General features: G+C 45.6%; 1 protein-coding gene across 1 annotated transcript in view; it reads right to left on the minus strand.

The window, feature by feature from the left end:
* The window catches only part of LOC311582576 (interferon alpha/beta receptor 1-like), a 37,218-nt gene extending 22,960 nt beyond the window's left edge, over nucleotides 1-14,258 (minus strand). The window contains exons 1-6 of the mRNA XM_084755766.1: nucleotides 14,045-14,258; nucleotides 12,897-13,002; nucleotides 8,035-8,222; nucleotides 5,880-6,064; nucleotides 4,975-5,134; nucleotides 3,295-3,400 (exon numbers count right to left, since the gene is read on the minus strand). Coding sequence (XP_084611892.1) covers nucleotides 3,295-3,400; nucleotides 4,975-5,134; nucleotides 5,880-6,064; nucleotides 8,035-8,222; nucleotides 12,897-13,002; nucleotides 14,045-14,132 — 833 coding nt within the window. The 5' untranslated portion in view covers nucleotides 14,133-14,258. The remainder of the gene's footprint in view (nucleotides 1-3,294; nucleotides 3,401-4,974; nucleotides 5,135-5,879; nucleotides 6,065-8,034; nucleotides 8,223-12,896; nucleotides 13,003-14,044) is intronic.
* Nucleotides 14,259-17,916: the final 3,658 nt, after the last annotated feature.

Here is a 17,916-nt window from a genome sequence, read left to right on the forward strand (position 1 = left end):
AAGAAGCCTTTTGGTGGCCAGGCTCTGAGTGAACACATACACATGACAGATGCGCTGGTTTGTTCCATCCAGCTCATAAGCCGGACCATGCGTGTTGTTTCAAAGAATGAGAAATCCTGAATCATTTGATTTCACCAATAAAGACTCAAGAGCCAGATGCTGGTGTGAAAACTTGCTAGTTCAGAGAGGCAGAGAAAGTACCCAGCTGACCTTCTTACTCAACTTAAATCCCAGAACGAAAAGCCAAAAGCCAAAGAGCCTGCTAGTTAAGCTGATGGCCCAGGAGGAAAAGACCTGCTAGCTCTCTCAATAGCACAGAAGGAAAAAGCCAAGAATTAAATGCCAAAAAGCTGAAAAACCCAAAGAAATTCTACTTCCTCCACACTGTCTTACATATAGTTCTATCAAAGTCCCTCCTTTGTACCACCTAATCCCTGTCAACTGCTTTCTTGCTCCACCTCTTGATGCAGTGTTTACTTTATTAAATCCTGTGTACAGAAAACACTAGCATTAGAGATGTGTGCTAGGGCTGTGCCACACCATAATTCACTGTTTACAATAAACAGAATGTTCTTAGAGGAAAGGTTTGTGTTAGGTAGGGCCGAACCACACCAAACAAGAAACAAGTTTTCCCAGATCACAATCTGGGGCTTCACAAAGACACTAAATATCATATAAAAAGTATGCACTCTGAAAAAAACATAGGACAGGGGTCTACATCACCCTATGACAACAGGTCAATGAGAGGACATTTTCCAATAAGGTCCTCTGGGTCTTGCCAAGAACACAGCCATTTTATAAGGCTTCAAAGTCCCTCTAGGTTAGTGAAAAACTCCACAAGCTTGGAAATAAAAGTCCCTCCTAGTTTACTGAGGAGTTCCAACAGGAAATAGACATTCACCACCTGAGGGAGAGGTTGTGTCTGGAAGCTTCTATATTCAGCTTCAGACATAGCACACACTCTGGACTGGACAGCACAAGTCACAGCACGGTGCTGAGGCTGGGCCTCTGATGCTTCCCAGCTCATTGCAGAGAAGATAATGTGGACACTCAGCCAAGGGCTTTGGTGCCATAGCGCGGCCCTTGGCCAGCACCACACAGCCAAGTTCCAGTGACGTGGGTGGGTGTGGGGAGCAGAATAAAGGGGATTCAGGAGAAGCAGTGATGAGCAGAGCTCTCCCTCCCTCCCAGCGGTGGGGCCTTGCAGCAGACTGGCAGAGCCTCCTGCAGACATGGTGCACCTCAGTTCCAGGCAGCCTGCGCACCCATGGCAGGCAGGCAGTGTGAGCCCTGGCTTCCCAGAGCCACAGTTCCATCTGGACAAATGACTGCTAGGATTCCCTTAGCCCTGGAGCCTCCTGCCCCCTGGGAAGGGTGAGGACTAGCTCAGGTCTCAGGCACTGACTGATGGAAATGCATCCAGGATCACCCAGCTCAGCAGCAAGGGCCTGAGGAGGGTGACACCCAAGCCTGCGGGAATCCTTAAGCTCTGCCCTGAGCTCTGATGGTTGCAGATGATGAGCCTGACTCATCTCAATGATGCCCACCTTAAAATCTCCAAAAGTTAGTTGGGCACCAGGGGCAGGCCTGTAATCCCAGCACTCTGGGAGGCATAGACAGGCAGATCTCTGTGAGTTAGAGCCCAACCTGGTCTACAAAATGAATCCAGGACAGCCAAGGCTACACAGAGAAACTCTGTCTCAGAAAACAAAACAAAACAAAACAAAACAAAACAAAAAAGGCTCTCAATGTTACAGCTAATAAAAGCTCGTGTTTCAAAGCTCAACTCAACCCAAGATATTATTTCCAATGTTGTTCCAATTAAGACAATACATTACAAGATAACAATTCCACCCAAAGTCTAAGGTAAATGTCAGTAACTAATTTCCTAAGAAATAATAACTCTCAACTGTTAGGATATGAATTGGTAAGATTAGAATATTTTTAAGGAACGGTCTCACTGTACATTTCCAGTTGTCCTAGAACACACATGTAGCCTTGCACTCATAAGACCCTGCTTCATATAACTAAGGTGTGCAGAGATTACAGAGTGTCACCATAACCTGCTCAACTAAATTGGGGGTGGGCGTGGCACATGGGTTATGATGGGACTCAAGGCTTTGTACAGGGCAGACAAGAACTGCATCACTGACCTGTATCATCAGCCTTTGAGCAGAGACATTTGACCTCATTGGTAACTATAGATTAGGCAACTCCTTTATCTCTATGTATCTATGCACAGCTATCCATGCACACACGCATGCGTGCACACAGCTTCTCTTCCCCTGTGGTTTGGCAATAGTTATCCTGGAGCTCATTTTGATAAGCAGGAAAGCTGTTTAAAAGGCCCACACTTGAGACTGGCATCCTAGTGCTCTAAAAGGCTTGGCACAGGCCAAAACAGCACAACGAAGAGGGAAGACATGCTTGATTCTTGCCAATTACCACTATTGAAATTATTTCAACACCAGGCCGACTGGATTTCTCAAGTTCCTTGCACATCTCCTAGAACCTATCAGAAACCAAATGCGTCTCAGGAATAAGTAAAAACCATCAAGGAAACCACATGGCAACACTGAGACTTAGACTAACAGTGCTGCATTACATGCTCCTGAGAGCTGTCCTTCAGTGAACAGGCTTCATTGAGTTAAATAGCCCCAGACAGCAAAGGACGCGGACAATCCTTCAGTGTTTTCTTTCTTTGTTTTATTTAGTTATTATTTATTTATTCATTTTACATGCAAATCATAGTGCTCTCGTACATCTCCTCCAGGTCTCACCCTCTCTCTGTCTTCTACCCCCCACCCCTGCATTTCCCTATTCCTCAGGATAGGGGAGAGCCCCTCTGCCACCTCCAACCCACCATGTCACATCAAGTCCCACAGGACCAGGCACATCCTCTTCTACTGAGGCTGAGCAATGCAGCCTCGCCAGAGGGAAGTGATCTAGAAGCAAACAACAGAGTCCATGTTTGGGATGGATGGAGAAGGGGGCTCCACTTATATGACAAATAGGGGAGGAGTGGCTGGAAAGTGGTGGAATGGGACTATGACCAGGATGTAAAGTGTACGAAGGAAAAAAGGAAGGAAGGAAGGAAGGAAGGAAGGAAGGAAGGATGGAAGGAAAAAAAGAAGAAGAAAATGTTGCTGCAACCTGACAGTGGCCTGAAAATTGCCAGGAAAACTTTTTCATTAGCTAAACAACTTCATCCAACAATCAGCTTCAAAGAGGGTTTTTTTTTTTCAGTGCACAAGAGCCAAACTGTGATTGCCTGTTTATTTTAACCTAGCTTACCTTATCTGAACAGTGTAGAAATAATTGACGGGTTTGGGTTCCCACTTCAAAATTGTCTTGAAATTAGTTGAATTCCAAGTTAAGTTAACTGCTTTCTCGGGAATGCCTACAGAGGACACAAAAGCACTGTAATTGCATGCACTTCTTTCTGTGGTCACCAGCCTATGCTAACAGTCTACAACAGTTTCCCTGCCTCCACCCACGAAAGGAGCACATCCTTGCTGTCAATCACAACAACATTGCTAACTTATAGAGAACAGAGGGCTGTGTGGGTCTAATTTTTTCCTAGACCCAATTTGTCCTCCTGGCAAGAGCCACACAACCACTGGTGGAAACAGCACAAGATCCTGGAGTCTTTCTTTAAGCTGTTCAAGGGAAAGCCCACTTTATAAGGACAGGGAAGGAAGGCCCAAGGTCCACGCAGGTGCCAAAGTCCCAGACCTTCTGAAGCAGCCAGTGTGGAATGCACCTTAACACGACCGTTCCCAGTGTAATCTAAAACATCCGGACACCGAAACTCCCACGGAGAGCAAGGTAGACATGGAGCCCATGTGACAGCTGTCACATGGTGGGATGCCATCCCATTAAAATGCCTTGTTATCAAGGTCTCTTTCTGCAAGTCCTTGGGTTTCAGTTTCTGCCTCACCCCAAACAGTGGGCAGATTGGGTGTGTGCACTCTGTCTTCCCAGGGCTTACAGTAGCATTGCTTCTATCAAGTCAAAACTGAAGGTCACAAACCCAGCTACTAATTAGGGCAAGGCACACACCTTTTCAAAGATACCATGCAAGCCACGAAAATATGCCAACTTCAGCAGAGGTGCATAAAGGAGCCAGACGCCTTCGAAGGAGCAACTTCCTAGGAAGCCTTTTCCTCAGAATTATAGCGGGATCCCTAGATCACCTTATGCAACCAAGGCGAAGGCACAGAGCAGGCACCTTCCATGGGGACAACAGCCTGGGTCAGGCACTAATTATCTACGTGCCCTATGTTCAGTCAAACCCTCAGAGCATGCGCAGTGGAGTCCACAAGTGTGGCAGAACAGCATGGACCCAAAGCAGCCCCCAGCCAGCAAGGTCTGTCCCCTGTCTCCCCCAAGGGTATATGACCCAGGCTTCTCAGGACTGGTGCCACTCACCTGCAGCCCAGTCACCTGAGAAAGGAGGAAACCAAGAAAGGTCTAGGATGCGAGGGCGCATGAGGATCAACACACCCAAGGGCTGGTGTAGTGGTCACAAGCCTTGCCACGCATGGTGGCATACGCTTTTAATCCCAGCACTCTTCCGGGTCCACAAGCTGGCTGTTCCACAGACCACTCCCCCCATCCTTTACCCTCACAGATCTTTGTGTCAGTAGGAAAAACAGGCAGAGAAGCTGTGAGTTGACACTTAACTACTCACATCAGAACTGTAATGTGCACAATGCCGATAGAACTTGGCCCATTGCAGGAGCTCAGGGCAGCACTTGGTAACCAAGGGAACCATGTGGGATCAAGTCTACATTTCCCTAGGAGAACCAAAAACAAAAACAAAAACAAAAAACAACAACAAGAACAAAAACAAAACAAAACAACAACAACCTAAGGTCATTCTTCTGTGAATGTTTGAATCACAGAGCTACATGTTGCTCTGACGTGGGGGCAGCGAAGCCTCCCAGGGCACTGCCAGCCATGGCCACTCACCTCCCAGTATACTGGTCCATTGGTCTGTGCATTCCTGGGTGCTTTCTGGCCTCCTTTGGTCTTTTTTCCTGGACAGAATCTGAGCTTGTACAGTAAAGCAGTAGCCTGCTCCTTTGTCCACATCAATCAAGAATTCATTAGTCTTTGTTTCAGCTGTTTTCTGTGAAAAGATCAAAAGTCCTTATTCACACAGGCTCAGACTGAGTTCTTCCCCATAAGTGGCGAAGGAAGGTGACACCAGGGCTCTAAGCAGAGTCTATGCAGACATCACTGAGGGAGGATTAGAAGTGACCTGGCTCATCAGTCACCCTGATAACTGCTAAGGGACCTTTGCCAAGGCTTAAAGATACAACAAGTACATACAACTCAGTCCAGTCCCTTTTTTTTCTGTAGGAAAAGAAAGATGGAATCACCGAAGAAGGCACAATTAGGGGCTGGGGATGTAACTCAGTGGTAGAAAAACCGGTCTAGGGTACAAGGTCCTGAGTAACAATGCCCAGTGTCGCAAGCTGCATGAGCATGCACACACACACACACACACACACACACACAAACATGCACACACACACACACACACACACACACACACACACACACTCTCAAACACACATGCATGCATATAAATGAAGATTAGTTAATGTTATTTTTCCTTTGGGATCCCCCATATGAGGATGTGGGAGCAGACAGTCTGGTCCAGCTACTTGCTTGGGAAACTGGAATCTCTGAAAAGACCCTGCTCAAGAACACAAGGCAGCTACCTCAGAAGTGACAGGCAGAACGAGGATCGGTTGTCCATACCATCATGTCAACCCCTATTACTGTATATTTGAACTGGGAAGGAAGCAGCCTGTGGAGAATCTAGGATCTATAAAACAAGGCATAAAATGAATGAAAAATCATCTCACCCTTTCTGTATTTAAGTTGTTCCAATAAGTAAGTATATAACTCAAGTCCTTGCCAAAAACTCCCCGCAGGGTGAGGAATGTCCCATTCTTGTCCTTTCTGACTAATGTACTTGAGTCTTCCAACATCACGTTCAGTTTTGTACCATCTTGTGTAAACCGATGAATTACTGGCTGTCCAACTTGTGCTGAAATGGGGAAAAATTGCCCTTGAATGGAAATTAAAATCAATACAAAGAGAAGATCACTTAGTTATCACAACTGACAGCCTCTCCTTGGCTCCTATGGAACACCTGTACAGAGTCAGCTGCCATAGAAGGAGTGGAGGCCGTCCTAGAGCTGAGTCCCAGGACAGCACAGCACAATGCCATCCTCTGGAGACATAAGGAGAATCTTCCTTACAGCCACTAGGAAATGTGAAAAGAGCTGGTGGGATTCATTGTAATCACAGACCTTAATAGATCCATTAATAGATTAGCATTTTAGCATGCACTTAATATGAACACTCTATGGGTATTTTACACTTTAAAAACTGGCATATATTTCACCTTGGCAGCATTATCCATATTTCAAGATTTTGGTGGCCATGTTTGGGTGATGGTGACCATGCTGGACAATGCAGTTTTTCAAGCTTCCATATTTTAGCTACAGTAAATTAGAGGCTGGGAGGCAAAGAAATTTTCCTGGTCCATCAGGAAATCTATTTTAAGCTATTGGTTGCTGGCTCAGTTAGCTCAACTCGTGTGCTCTGGTTATGTGATGGTCAAACAAGCCCTCACTCTATGCAAGTCACAGGAGTGTGTGTGTGTGTGTGTGTGTGTGTGTGTGTGTGTGTGTGTGTATGTGTGTGTGTGTGTGTGTGTATGTGTGTGTGTGTGTGTGTGTGTGTGTGTTTTCTGTCTTGTATCACAAAGGATTTGGTCTGGATTGCTGAAAGCTTAAGGTCTATAAAGGGTAATCATGGCTCAGGAAGAATGACAGACAGGAAGGTGACATGGAGAAACATAAGGGTAAGAACACAGAGGTGTCATAAGAGAGGGGCTTGTCAATGGGGACCCTAGGAAGACAGCCACATCCCTCTGGGTAATTGAACCATCAGAGTGAATGTCAGATGAAAAACTCTGGTCACTTGTCACTCATCCTTCTCACCATCCAGTCACTCAGCAATCTGAGAGTACGGAGAGGGGACACCAAAAATAGGACACTTTTGTTTTAACCAGCAGGCCTTGCAGAAGGAGTATAGTGTCCCTAATGTGCTGCGTGTGCCTGTGAAATATCAGCTTCTGAAACACACACATGCACACAAACACACAGAGACACACATGCATGCACACACACATACACATGCGCTCTCATGCACTCAGATTAAAAAGAAAAAGAAAGAGAAAACATTCTCCTGCCTGACAGGAATTCTACTTATTTCCTTTATTGTAATATTTTATTTATTAGGATATTTATTATTATTCTATAATATTTTTATTCTGTAATTCATCATAAGATATCACTCCATTCCTTATTAGAGGAAAAAGTTGGATACTTGTTTATCTAACAAGGATATTGCATTTTCCTATAAGATGGCAGCCTTGCACATTGGGACAAAGAAAGCACGCCACAGGTTCAAACCATCATGAGGGAGAGCTGGCACCTGCTGGCTCATCTCAGGACCACATGAAGCTCAGCTGGTTGAGGAACCAATGAGCCTATTTACAGCACAAGTGGCTTCCCTGTGAATTGTGCTTGTTTGTGGGAAATCCAAACCTAGGATCTCTGCTCTGATGATGGATGTAAACCTGAGCATGTGACATGTATCCTGACACAGTATCCTGAGGAAAAGCCACATGCCCAGCCTTGCTGTGACCCCACGCTGGTTACTGGTAGGAACCAAGGGAGACTGGGGGAGAAAGTTCATAGATGATGCAGTGATCAACACACAGGGTTACATTCTGTGAACATCCTGTCCATCTGCAGAGAGGGAGATGCTTATTTATAAGATACCGTGTGTGTGTGTGTGTGTGTGTGTGTGTGTGTGTGTGTGTGTGTTTGTGTGTGTGTGTGTACAGATACATCGTTAGTCTAATGTCCAGTAGTGGCTCTCAAAGCTCAAGAATGTGCAGAAACCCAGGCCAGGAGTGAAGACATCACGCACCAAGCTACTTACTCTCTTGGTAAGGTGTAAACTTTGTGGCATTTGAAAAGAGCACTTCCTTCCATTTAGTCTTACTCTGGGGGACAGATAGGACCCTTGCCTCATAGGTCTGGTACACATCCTGAATGATCTCGTCTGTGACGTCACACTCAGTGTCTGTGGTTAAGTTGCATTTGTCTTTCCAGTCCTGAGATCCAGATCTAAAGGAAGGAAGGAGAAAAGCAATGGGAGGTTATGGGTTCTGTGTCCATCAGGATGGACGGCCTTCTACCCGAGTGCCCTGAGCTACCAACTGCAGCACAGGGAACCTGAAGAGCACTTCCCACCCTGAGCCCTGAAGTGGGAATGCAAGGTCACCAGCCGCCAGGGTGGCTGAGTCAGATTTTTCTTTAATGTATGTGAGCATGGAAAAACAGAGACACCAACCGACTTTCAAAGTCACACAGCAACTAGGAGCAAAGCTGGTCCTGTTTGCCACATTGCCTACATTGCCACATGCTAGCTGTAGCTACAAGATTAAGAACACATCTCCACAAAGATCAGAGAAACACAATACAGGTAGTGACAGTTAACAAAGTCTGTGCCTCCAAGGGTAAAGGACATGTGTGTGTGTGTGTGTGTGTGTGTGTGTGTGTGTGTGTGTATGTATGTATATATATATATATGTATATATATTTGTGTGTATGTATATATGTATATGTGTGTGTGTGTATCAAAGAGAAAATAATTTGAAATTTTTCTGCTTAACACTAAATTCTTCAAAAGGACTAAAATGATGATTAGCCGAGCACCACTATCTATATCTTGCCCCCTGAACTCCCATCAAATGGACGGCAGGAGTCACTGCTCTGGGGTCCATATCATCCTGCCAGACAGACTCCAGCACTCAAGCCATGTTCCACATCTCCATATAACCTTGCTTAGCTCTCACCTCTCCCTTGGTGGCTCCCCTAACCTTGCTGCCATGAAAGCTCTGACCCTGCAGGCTCTCCTTGGACCCAGAGTTCTGGTTCTCACCTCTGCCAAGCAGCAAGTCTTTGGTCTTTGCCAAGTATGAGACTGTTTCCCCCTCATGTTGAGTACACTTCCCATGACGACACAAAATGAAAAGAACCAGCACCTCCTTGGGGAGATTTGTAACTTGAGGAAACATGTGCTAGGGGCCTACCCCAATATCTGGCAAATAGAAGAGCCAAGGGTTCACTAACCATACATATGTAGTGATCATGATAGAATATAATTATTCAGGGAATTATTATTGATAGAGTTTATTAATCAATACACATATAATATGATCTAACAATGAGCAGAGGAGTCACACATAGATTCAATTATCTACAGAGAAGAGGCACATATATGGATTCTCCAAAACCTTAAAGAACCAGATGAAAGAATGTGGGTACATATATCTTTTGTCCTCTAACTACACACTAACATTAAAATTGGCGTAGTTTAGTTTCTTTTATTTTGGATCTTTCTTCTATAATAAATATAAAGAGGTTATTTGGATCCAAAATGACCAAAATGCTCCTTGATTACATCTTTTCCTACATCAAAAGCCAATGGTAGCTTAATTGTTTCTTCCCATGGATATGGTAAAGAAGCCTTTTGGTGGCCGGGCTCTGAGTGAACACATACACATGACAGATGCGCTGGTTTGTTCCATCCAGCTCATGAGCCGGACCATGCATGTTGTTTCAAAGAATGAGAAATCCTGAATCATTTGATTTCACCAATAAAGACTCAAGAGCCAGATGCTGGTGTGAAAACTTGCTAGTTCAGAGAGGCAGAGAAAGTACCCAGCTGACCTTCTTACTCAACTTAAATCCCAGAACGAAAAGCCAAAAGCCAAAGAGCCTGCTAGTTAAGCTGATGGCCCAGGAGGAAAAGACCTGCTAGCTCTCTCAATAGCACAGAAGGAAAAAGCCAAGAATTAAATGCCAAAAAGCTGAAAAACCCAAAGAAATTCTACTTCCTCCACACTGTCTTACATATAGTTCTATCAAAGTCCCTCCTTTGTACCACCTAATCCCTGTCAACTGCTTTCTTGCTCCACCTCTTGATGCAGTGTTTACTTTATTAAATCCTGTGTACAGAAAACACTAGCATTAGAGATGTGTGCTAGGGCTGAGCCACACCATAATTCACTGTTTACAATAAACAGAATGTTTTTAGAGGAAAGGTGTGTGTTAGGTAGGGCCGAACCACACAAAACAAGAAACAGGTTTTCATGGGTCATGATCTGGAGGTTCACAATGAGATCAAATACCCTGCAAAAAGTGTGCTCTCTGAAAAAAACATAGGACACAGGCCTACATCACCCTGTGAGAACAGGTCAATGAGAGGACATTCTCCAGTGAGGTCCTCTGGGTGTTGCTAAGAGCACATCCACTTCAAAAGGCTTCAAGTTTTCTCTAGGTTAGTGATAAACTCCCCAAGCTTGGAAATAAAAGCCCTTCCTAGTTTACTGAGGAGGTCCAACAGGAAACAGACATTCACCACCTGAGGGAGAGGTTGTATCTGGAAGCTTCTATATTCACCTTCAGACACAGCACATACTCTGGACTAGAAGGCACAAGTCATGGCACGGCCTCTGATGCTTCCCAGCTCCTTGCAGAGAAGATACTGTGGACACTCAGCCAAGGGCTTTGGTGCCATAGCGCGGCCCTTGGCCAGCACCACACAGCCAAGCTCCAGAGGCGTGGGTGGGTGGGGGAGCAGAATAAAGGGGATTCAGGAGAAGCAGTGATGAGCAGAGCTCTCCCTCCCTCCCAGCGGTGGGGCCTTGCAGCAGACTGGCAGAGCCTCCTGCAGACATGGTGCACCTCAGTTCCAGGCAGCCTGCGCACCCATGGCAGGCAGGCAGTGTGAGCCCTGGCTTCCCAGAGCCACAGTTCCATCTGGACAAATGACTGCTAGGATTCCCTTAGCCCTGGAGCCTCCTGCCCCCTGGGAAGGGTGAGGACTAGCTCAGGTCTCAGGCACTGACTGATGGAAATGCATCCAGGATCACCCAGCTCAGCAGCAAGGGCCTGAGGAGGGTGACACCCAAGCCTGTGGGAATCCTTAAGCTGTGCCCTGAGCTCTGGTGTTTGCAGATGATGAGCCTGACTCATCTCAATGATGCCCACCTTAAAATCTCCAAAAGTTAGTTGGGCACCATGGTGCAGGCCTGTAATCCCAGCACTCTGGGAGGCATAGACAGGCAGATCTCTGTGAGTTAGAGCCCAACCTGGTCTACAAAATGAATCCAGGACAGCCAAGGCTACACAGAGAAACTCTGTCTCAGAAAACAAAACAAAACAAAACAAAACAAAACAAAAAAGGCTCTCAATGTTACAGCTAATAAAAGCTCGTGTTTCAAAGTTCAACTCAACCCAAGATATTATTTCCAATGTTGTTCCAATTAAGACAATATATTACAAGATAACAATTCCACCCAAAGTCTAAGGTAAATGTCAGTAACTAATTTCCTAAGAAATAATAACTCTCAACTGTTAGGATATGAATTGGTAAGATTAGAATATTTTTAAGGAACGGTCTCACTGTACAGTTCCAGTTGTCCTGGAACACACATGTAGCCTTGCACTCATAAGACCCTGCTTCATATAACTAAGGTATGCAGAGATTACAGAGTGTCACCATAACCTGCTCAACTAAATTGGGGGTGGGCGTGGCACATGGATTATGATGGGACTCAAGGCTTTGTACAGGGCAGACAAGAACTGCATCACTGAACTGTATCATTAGCCTTTGAGCAGAGACATTTGACCTCATTGGTAACTATAGATTAGGCAACTCCTTTATCTCTATGTATCTGTGCACAGCTATCCATGCACACACGCATGCGTGCACACAGCTTCTCTTCCCCTGTGATTTGGCAATAGTAATCCTGGAGCTCATGTTGATAAACAGGAAAGCCATTTAAAAGGCCCACACCTGAGACTGGCATCCTAGTGCTCTAAAAGGCTTGGCACAGGCCGAAACAGCACAACAAGGAGGGGAAACATGCCTGATTCTTGCCAATTACCACTACTGAAATTATTTCAACACCAGGCCGACTGGATTTCTCAAGTTCCTTGCACATCTCCTAGAACCTCTCAGAAACCAAAGGCGTCTCAGGAATAAGTAAAAACCATCAAGGAAACCACATGGCAACACTGAGACTTAGACTAACAGTGTTGCATTACTTGTTCCCCAGAACTGTCAATGAGTAAACAGGCTTGATTGAGTTAAACAGCCCTAGACAGCAAAGAATGTAGACAGTCCTTCAGTGTTTTCTTTTCTTTATTTTATTTAGGTATTAATTATTTATTTATTCATTTTACATGCAAATCATAGTGCCCTCGCACATCTCCTCCAGGTCTCACCCTCTCTCTCTCTTCTACCCCCACCCCTGCATTTCCCTATTCCTCAGGATAGGGGAGAGCCCCTCTGCCACCTCCAACCCATCATGTCACATCAAGTCCCACAGGACTGGCTGCATCCTCTTCTACTGAGGCTGAGCAATGCAGCTTTGCCAGAGGGAAGTGATCTAGAAGCAAACAACAGAGTCCATGTTTGGGATGGATGGAGAAGGGGGCTCCACTTATATGACAAATAGGGGAGGGGGTGGCTGGAAAGTGGGGGAATGGGACTATGACCAGGATGTAAAGTGAAGGAAAGAAGGAAGGAAGGAAGGAAGGAAAGAAAGAAGGAAGGAAAGAAGGAGGAAATGTTGGTGCAACCTGACAGTCCCCTGAAAATTGCTAGGAAAACTTTTTCATTAGCCAAACAACCTCATCCAACAATCAGCTTCAAAGAGGTTTTTTTTTCAGTGCACAAGAGCCACAAGAGCCAAACTGTGATTGCCTGTTTATTTTAACCTAGCTTACCTTATCTGAACAGTGTAGAAATAATTGACGGGTTTGGGTTCCCACTTCAAAATTGTCTTGAAATTAGTTGAATTCCAAGTTAAGTTAACCGCTTTCTTGGGAATGCCTACAGAGGACACAAAAGCACTGTAATTGCATGTAGTTCTTTCTGTGGTCACCAGCCTATGCTAACAGTCTACAACACTCTCCTGGCCTCTACCCTCAAAAGGAGCACATCCTTGTTGTCAATCACAACAACGTTGATAACTTATAGAGAAGAGAGTGGTGTGTGTGTGTTGTGTCTAATTTTTTTCCTAGACCCGAATCGTCCTCCTGGCAACATTCACACAACTGGTGAAAACAGCTCAAGACCCTGGAGTCCTTCTTTAAGCTGCTCAAGGAAAAGCCCACTTTATAAGGACAGGGAAGGAAGGCTCAGGTTCCACGCAGGTGCCAGAGTCCCAGACCTTCTGAAGCAGCCAGTGAGGAATTCACATAACGGAAAAAACCTTAACGCAACAATTCCCAGTGTAACCTAAAACATCCGGACACCGAAACTCCCACGGAGAGCAAGGTGCACGTGGCAGCTGTCACATGATGGGATGCCATCCCATTAAAATGCCCTGTTATCAAGGTCTCTTTCTGCAAGTCCTTGGGTTTCAGTTTCTGCCTCACCCCAAAGAGTGGGCAGATTGGGTGTGCATTCTGTCTTCCTAGGGCTTACAGCAGCGTTGCTTCTATCAGATCTAAACCAAAAACCACACATCAGCTATTTGTTATGAGAAGGCTCATGCCTTGTCAAAGATAATACGCAAGCCAAGCAAAGCAGGAGGTGACCATGACCAGTGAGGGACCCAGGAGGCCACCATCTTCAAAGGCGTAACTTCCTAGGAAGCTCTTTTCCTCATAGTTAAAGTGGGAACCCCACATCACCTAATGCAATCAAGATGAAGACACAGAGCCAGCAGCTTCAGCAGGGACAACAGCACCAACTACCTCCCAACCCTGCATTCATTCAAACCCTCAGGTCAAGCGCAGTGGAGTCCACAGATGTGGCAGGACACCTTGGGATCCCCTACGAACCAGAGCAGCCCCCAGCCAACAAGGTCGGGGTCCCCTGTCTCCCGTGGGCGGCGCGACCCGGGCTTCTCAGGACTGGTGCCAGTCACCTGCAGCCCTGGCCACCTGGGCTAGGAGGCAGGCAAGAAAGGTGGGCCCGAGGGCAGCTAGGAGGAGAGGGCGCGTGAGGGCCGCCATGTCCAAGAGCTAGTGGGCAGGTCGCGGGATTCCCGTCAAGGTGGCGAGAATTGCGAGATGGGAGCGAGCAGAGGGAGCAGGAGAGAGGTGAAGCTGCACCCAGGCTACCCGGGTCCGCCTTTTAAAGAGCCTAGAGGACACCGGCTTCTCTCACCGCCTCTGCGCGGATCGCGACTCCTCCCCGCCCAGCGGCCCGGGTCACTCCCCTTCGCGGTGGGCGGCTCCAGGTCGGTGCACACACCTGCCCAGCCTCCTCCCGTAGAAAATTTCAGAGATACTGAAGGGGCTGACTAAATTGAATTGAGCCTTGGAGCACATCCACCTGAGCCTTTGGCGCAGGTGAATGAATGTGCTTCGGAGACCCAGGCTCCCTTGCAAACCATGGATGACCAGCCTGGGTGGCTTGCCCAGGAGAAAGGAGTCCTTTTGGCGGGACCAGAGTTGAAAGTCAAGGGAGCCATACATTTCCTGTGCTTTAGATGTAGGCTGCGCCCCCTAGCAGAGGATTTATCAGGGCCCCTGGACCATCCCAGTTACAGAGCAGCTCCAAGACCCCCTGCCTGAGCTTCCAGCAGTGAGCAGAACATTTTCTCAGTCCCTTGGTAAGTTGCCTAGGGTGGTGCAGTAAATGCACGTGTCTGCCATGGACAAGTTCTCTGAATTAGATCTAAAGGCCACTTGGCAACCGCACCCTCCGTTCCCACAGTGACTGAGGAACTGCAGCTTGAAGCCTGGCAGAATATAAGGGTAACTTCTGTAGCCATGGGGTTCCAGGAGAATGGTTCTCGAGTTGAGGAAAACAGTGGCGGGTTTGAGTGAATTCCTCCAAAAAGCAGAGGAGGAGGAGGAGGAGGAGGAGAAGAAGAACAAGAACAAGAACAAGAAGAAGAAGAAGAAGAAGAAGAAGAAGAAGAAGAAGAAGAAGAAGAAGAAGAAGAAGAAGAAAAAGGAAAGGAAAGGAAAGAAAAAAGAAAAGAAATAAACTGAAAAATAAATAACATTGAGGGTTTCCATGGGGGTTTGTTTGGTTGGTTGGTTCTTTGTTTGGTTCGTTGGTTGTTTCCTTTCAAGATACTGGGAGTGGACACAGGATCCCACCCTATCCAAGCACACTCTGTCACTAATCCTAGAGGCAGCCTTGTCTCACTTGCACACTTTGGTTTTCTTAACACATGTCCTAGCTTCCCTTTCTACGCTATGCTGTGAAGTTGTTCAGGCCGGAGGACGTCACTTATCCTATTGGTAGCATTTGTCCAACATCTTGTCAAAAGATTTCCTGTAGTTCCTGGTTCTGTCCATGTCGTCCCTTCCTTTTATGCCACTGGTTCTCACCGTCCCAATGCCTCTACCTCTGACACGGTTCTTCATGTTGTGGTGACCCTAAACCATAAAATTATTTTTATTGCTACTTCACAACTCTTGTTACTCTTATAAATTGTAATGTAGATATCTGTGTTTTCTGATGGTATTGGGCGACCTCATGAAAGCATGCCCTGACTACAAAAAGGTTGCAAGCCACAGGCTGAGAACTGTATAGATCTTCCTTGAGAAAAGACAAGTTTAGGTCCATCTTGTAGGCCTTGGGAAGTGTAAAAAGCTACTAAGGTGTTGTCACTGTCATAGTGGCTTTGATTACACTTCCTGATTAAGTCTGAGAATGGACAAGGTAGAACCTTTTAGATATCCCTTTACAATACCCAACTACTCAATGTACTGCTTCAGGGGCTTTCCTCCCTGACCTTGCCTTCTCCTACTCCCAGCCGAGCAAAGGAAGACTGCATCAAGAAAACTGTGTAGAGGATGGTTAGTTTTTCCATCAACAGACACTCAAGAGTATTCTGCAGCCGGTGTGGAAAACACTGGAGTTTGAGGAACTTACTGTTCATAGGCAGAAATATCCTGTTGGCTATTCCTTACAGTACACTTGCATGAAGACATGTAGAAAGCTCAATTTCCTTTTGCATAAGCAGTGGTGAAATGTGGCTGATGAGGAGTCTGCAAATGACCAGGACTCTCTTTCAGCACTTCCTCTGCACGTTTACTGAGTGCGCTAACATCTTTACCACTTCACGTTCATCAAGGGCTTTACATAATTGCAGTTGTGCACTCATATGTCAATCTTCCCCATTCACACTATTTTTGGTTGGAGTTGGGTGGTGGCATCAGGTTTCCCCCTTTAGCCCTTAGCACCTAGGAGGTCCTTTCTGCACACTGGTGAATCAATGAAGATTGTCATGCAGCCACACATGCAGCTGAAAGTGCTCACCAGCATTCGAGAGACGAGCTCCATCACTGAGGGCTGTGTTGTCTAGGAGCTACAGTGAGATGATCTGATTGCCAGGAACCTGCAAATCCACCACATGCAAAGGCACCGCTCCCCAGCCAGTCCCAGCTGCCCCAAGGTGGCTGAGGCTCTTTCTGACTTCCAGGACTTTTGACTGGAGGAGAGGGAGCTTCAGGGCAGAATGGAGAAGTTTGGGGCTGGTTTCACTTTTCTAACAGCCTGCACTCTAGGGTGATTCAGAATCTGCCCAGTCATGGGATGTGAGGAGACTGCTGAAAGCCAGGTTAGTGGCTGTTTAGCATAAATTCCTCAAAATGTCTGTCTTCCCAGGAAAAGGATGGTTTAAGATTCATGACAAATGTAAAATTGAAAATAATTATTTTTAAAACCTATTATGAGTGATATAGTAAAATGAGCAATGTTACCATTTCCCACAAAATATATTCAGGTTAAAAAGCAAAATATGAGAAAGGCCAGAGGGAATTCAAAGTTAGTGAGAACACAGAGTTCTGAGTGGAGGAGAAAAGGTGACTCAGCAAAACCAAAGAAACATCTGGCAGGTTTAGTCATGGAGAAATTGGCAGTTATGATTATGGGTCTTTGTGAAAATAACTATGTAGTATCCACAGTTTATATTTCAACCAAAATCAGTTGAGAAACTACACAGTGAAAATCTGTTATCTTGACCATTCAAAATTCTGCTCACAGGTTTGGTCACTTACTTAGTTATCACACAGCACCAGGATTGTGAAAAGCACTCTTTGTTTCTATCTATCTATTCATTTATTATCTAGAACATTTTGAGGCAAGTTCTTACTACATAGCCCTGGCTAGGCTGGAACTAGTATAGGCCAGAGTGGCACCCACCTCATAAACATCTACCTGCCTTCACCTCCTGAGTGCTGGGGTTAAAGCTGTGTGCTACAACCCCCAGCTTACAAAACAAAACAAACAGAAACAGAAAACCAAAACCCACAATTTTAGAGAATAATTTTCTAGTCTAAGTCTTGCAATTTTTAACACACAAATACCTCTGCAAACTCAAGGCTTAGTTGACTGCCTGAGATGCACCTTTCCTAGCAATCAAACAGTAACACTATTATGTACAAGCAATGATGATAGATAAATCACAATAAGATTAATAGCCATAATCTCAGTAACAAAATACACTTTTAAAAAATCTTTAACCAGTATTTTTTTTATTAATATGACACCATGTGGCTTAAACTTCTGTGCGACAGCACTGTTTCAAGACTGCCTTAGTTCTTCATCCCTGAGACATCTAACTGAATTTGATGTGGAGCAATCCATTCACTCAGCAGATACTCGAATGCTGAGCAGCTTCTGGATGCTGTGCTAGACCACAGATGTGCAGAGTAAAACAAAAAGTCTCTGTCCTGTGAAATATATCGTCTTTCCTACTTAGGTCAAGATCCCCAAGGTTTAAATGCATTCCTCTCCGTGTATGAATTAGAGAGAAAATAATTCTATAGTGTTGTT

This window comes from Acomys minous, assembly GCF_964271855.1.
Source record: "Acomys minous genome assembly, chromosome: 14".
In the NCBI taxonomy this organism is placed as follows: Eukaryota; Metazoa; Chordata; class Mammalia; order Rodentia; family Muridae; genus Acomys; species Acomys minous.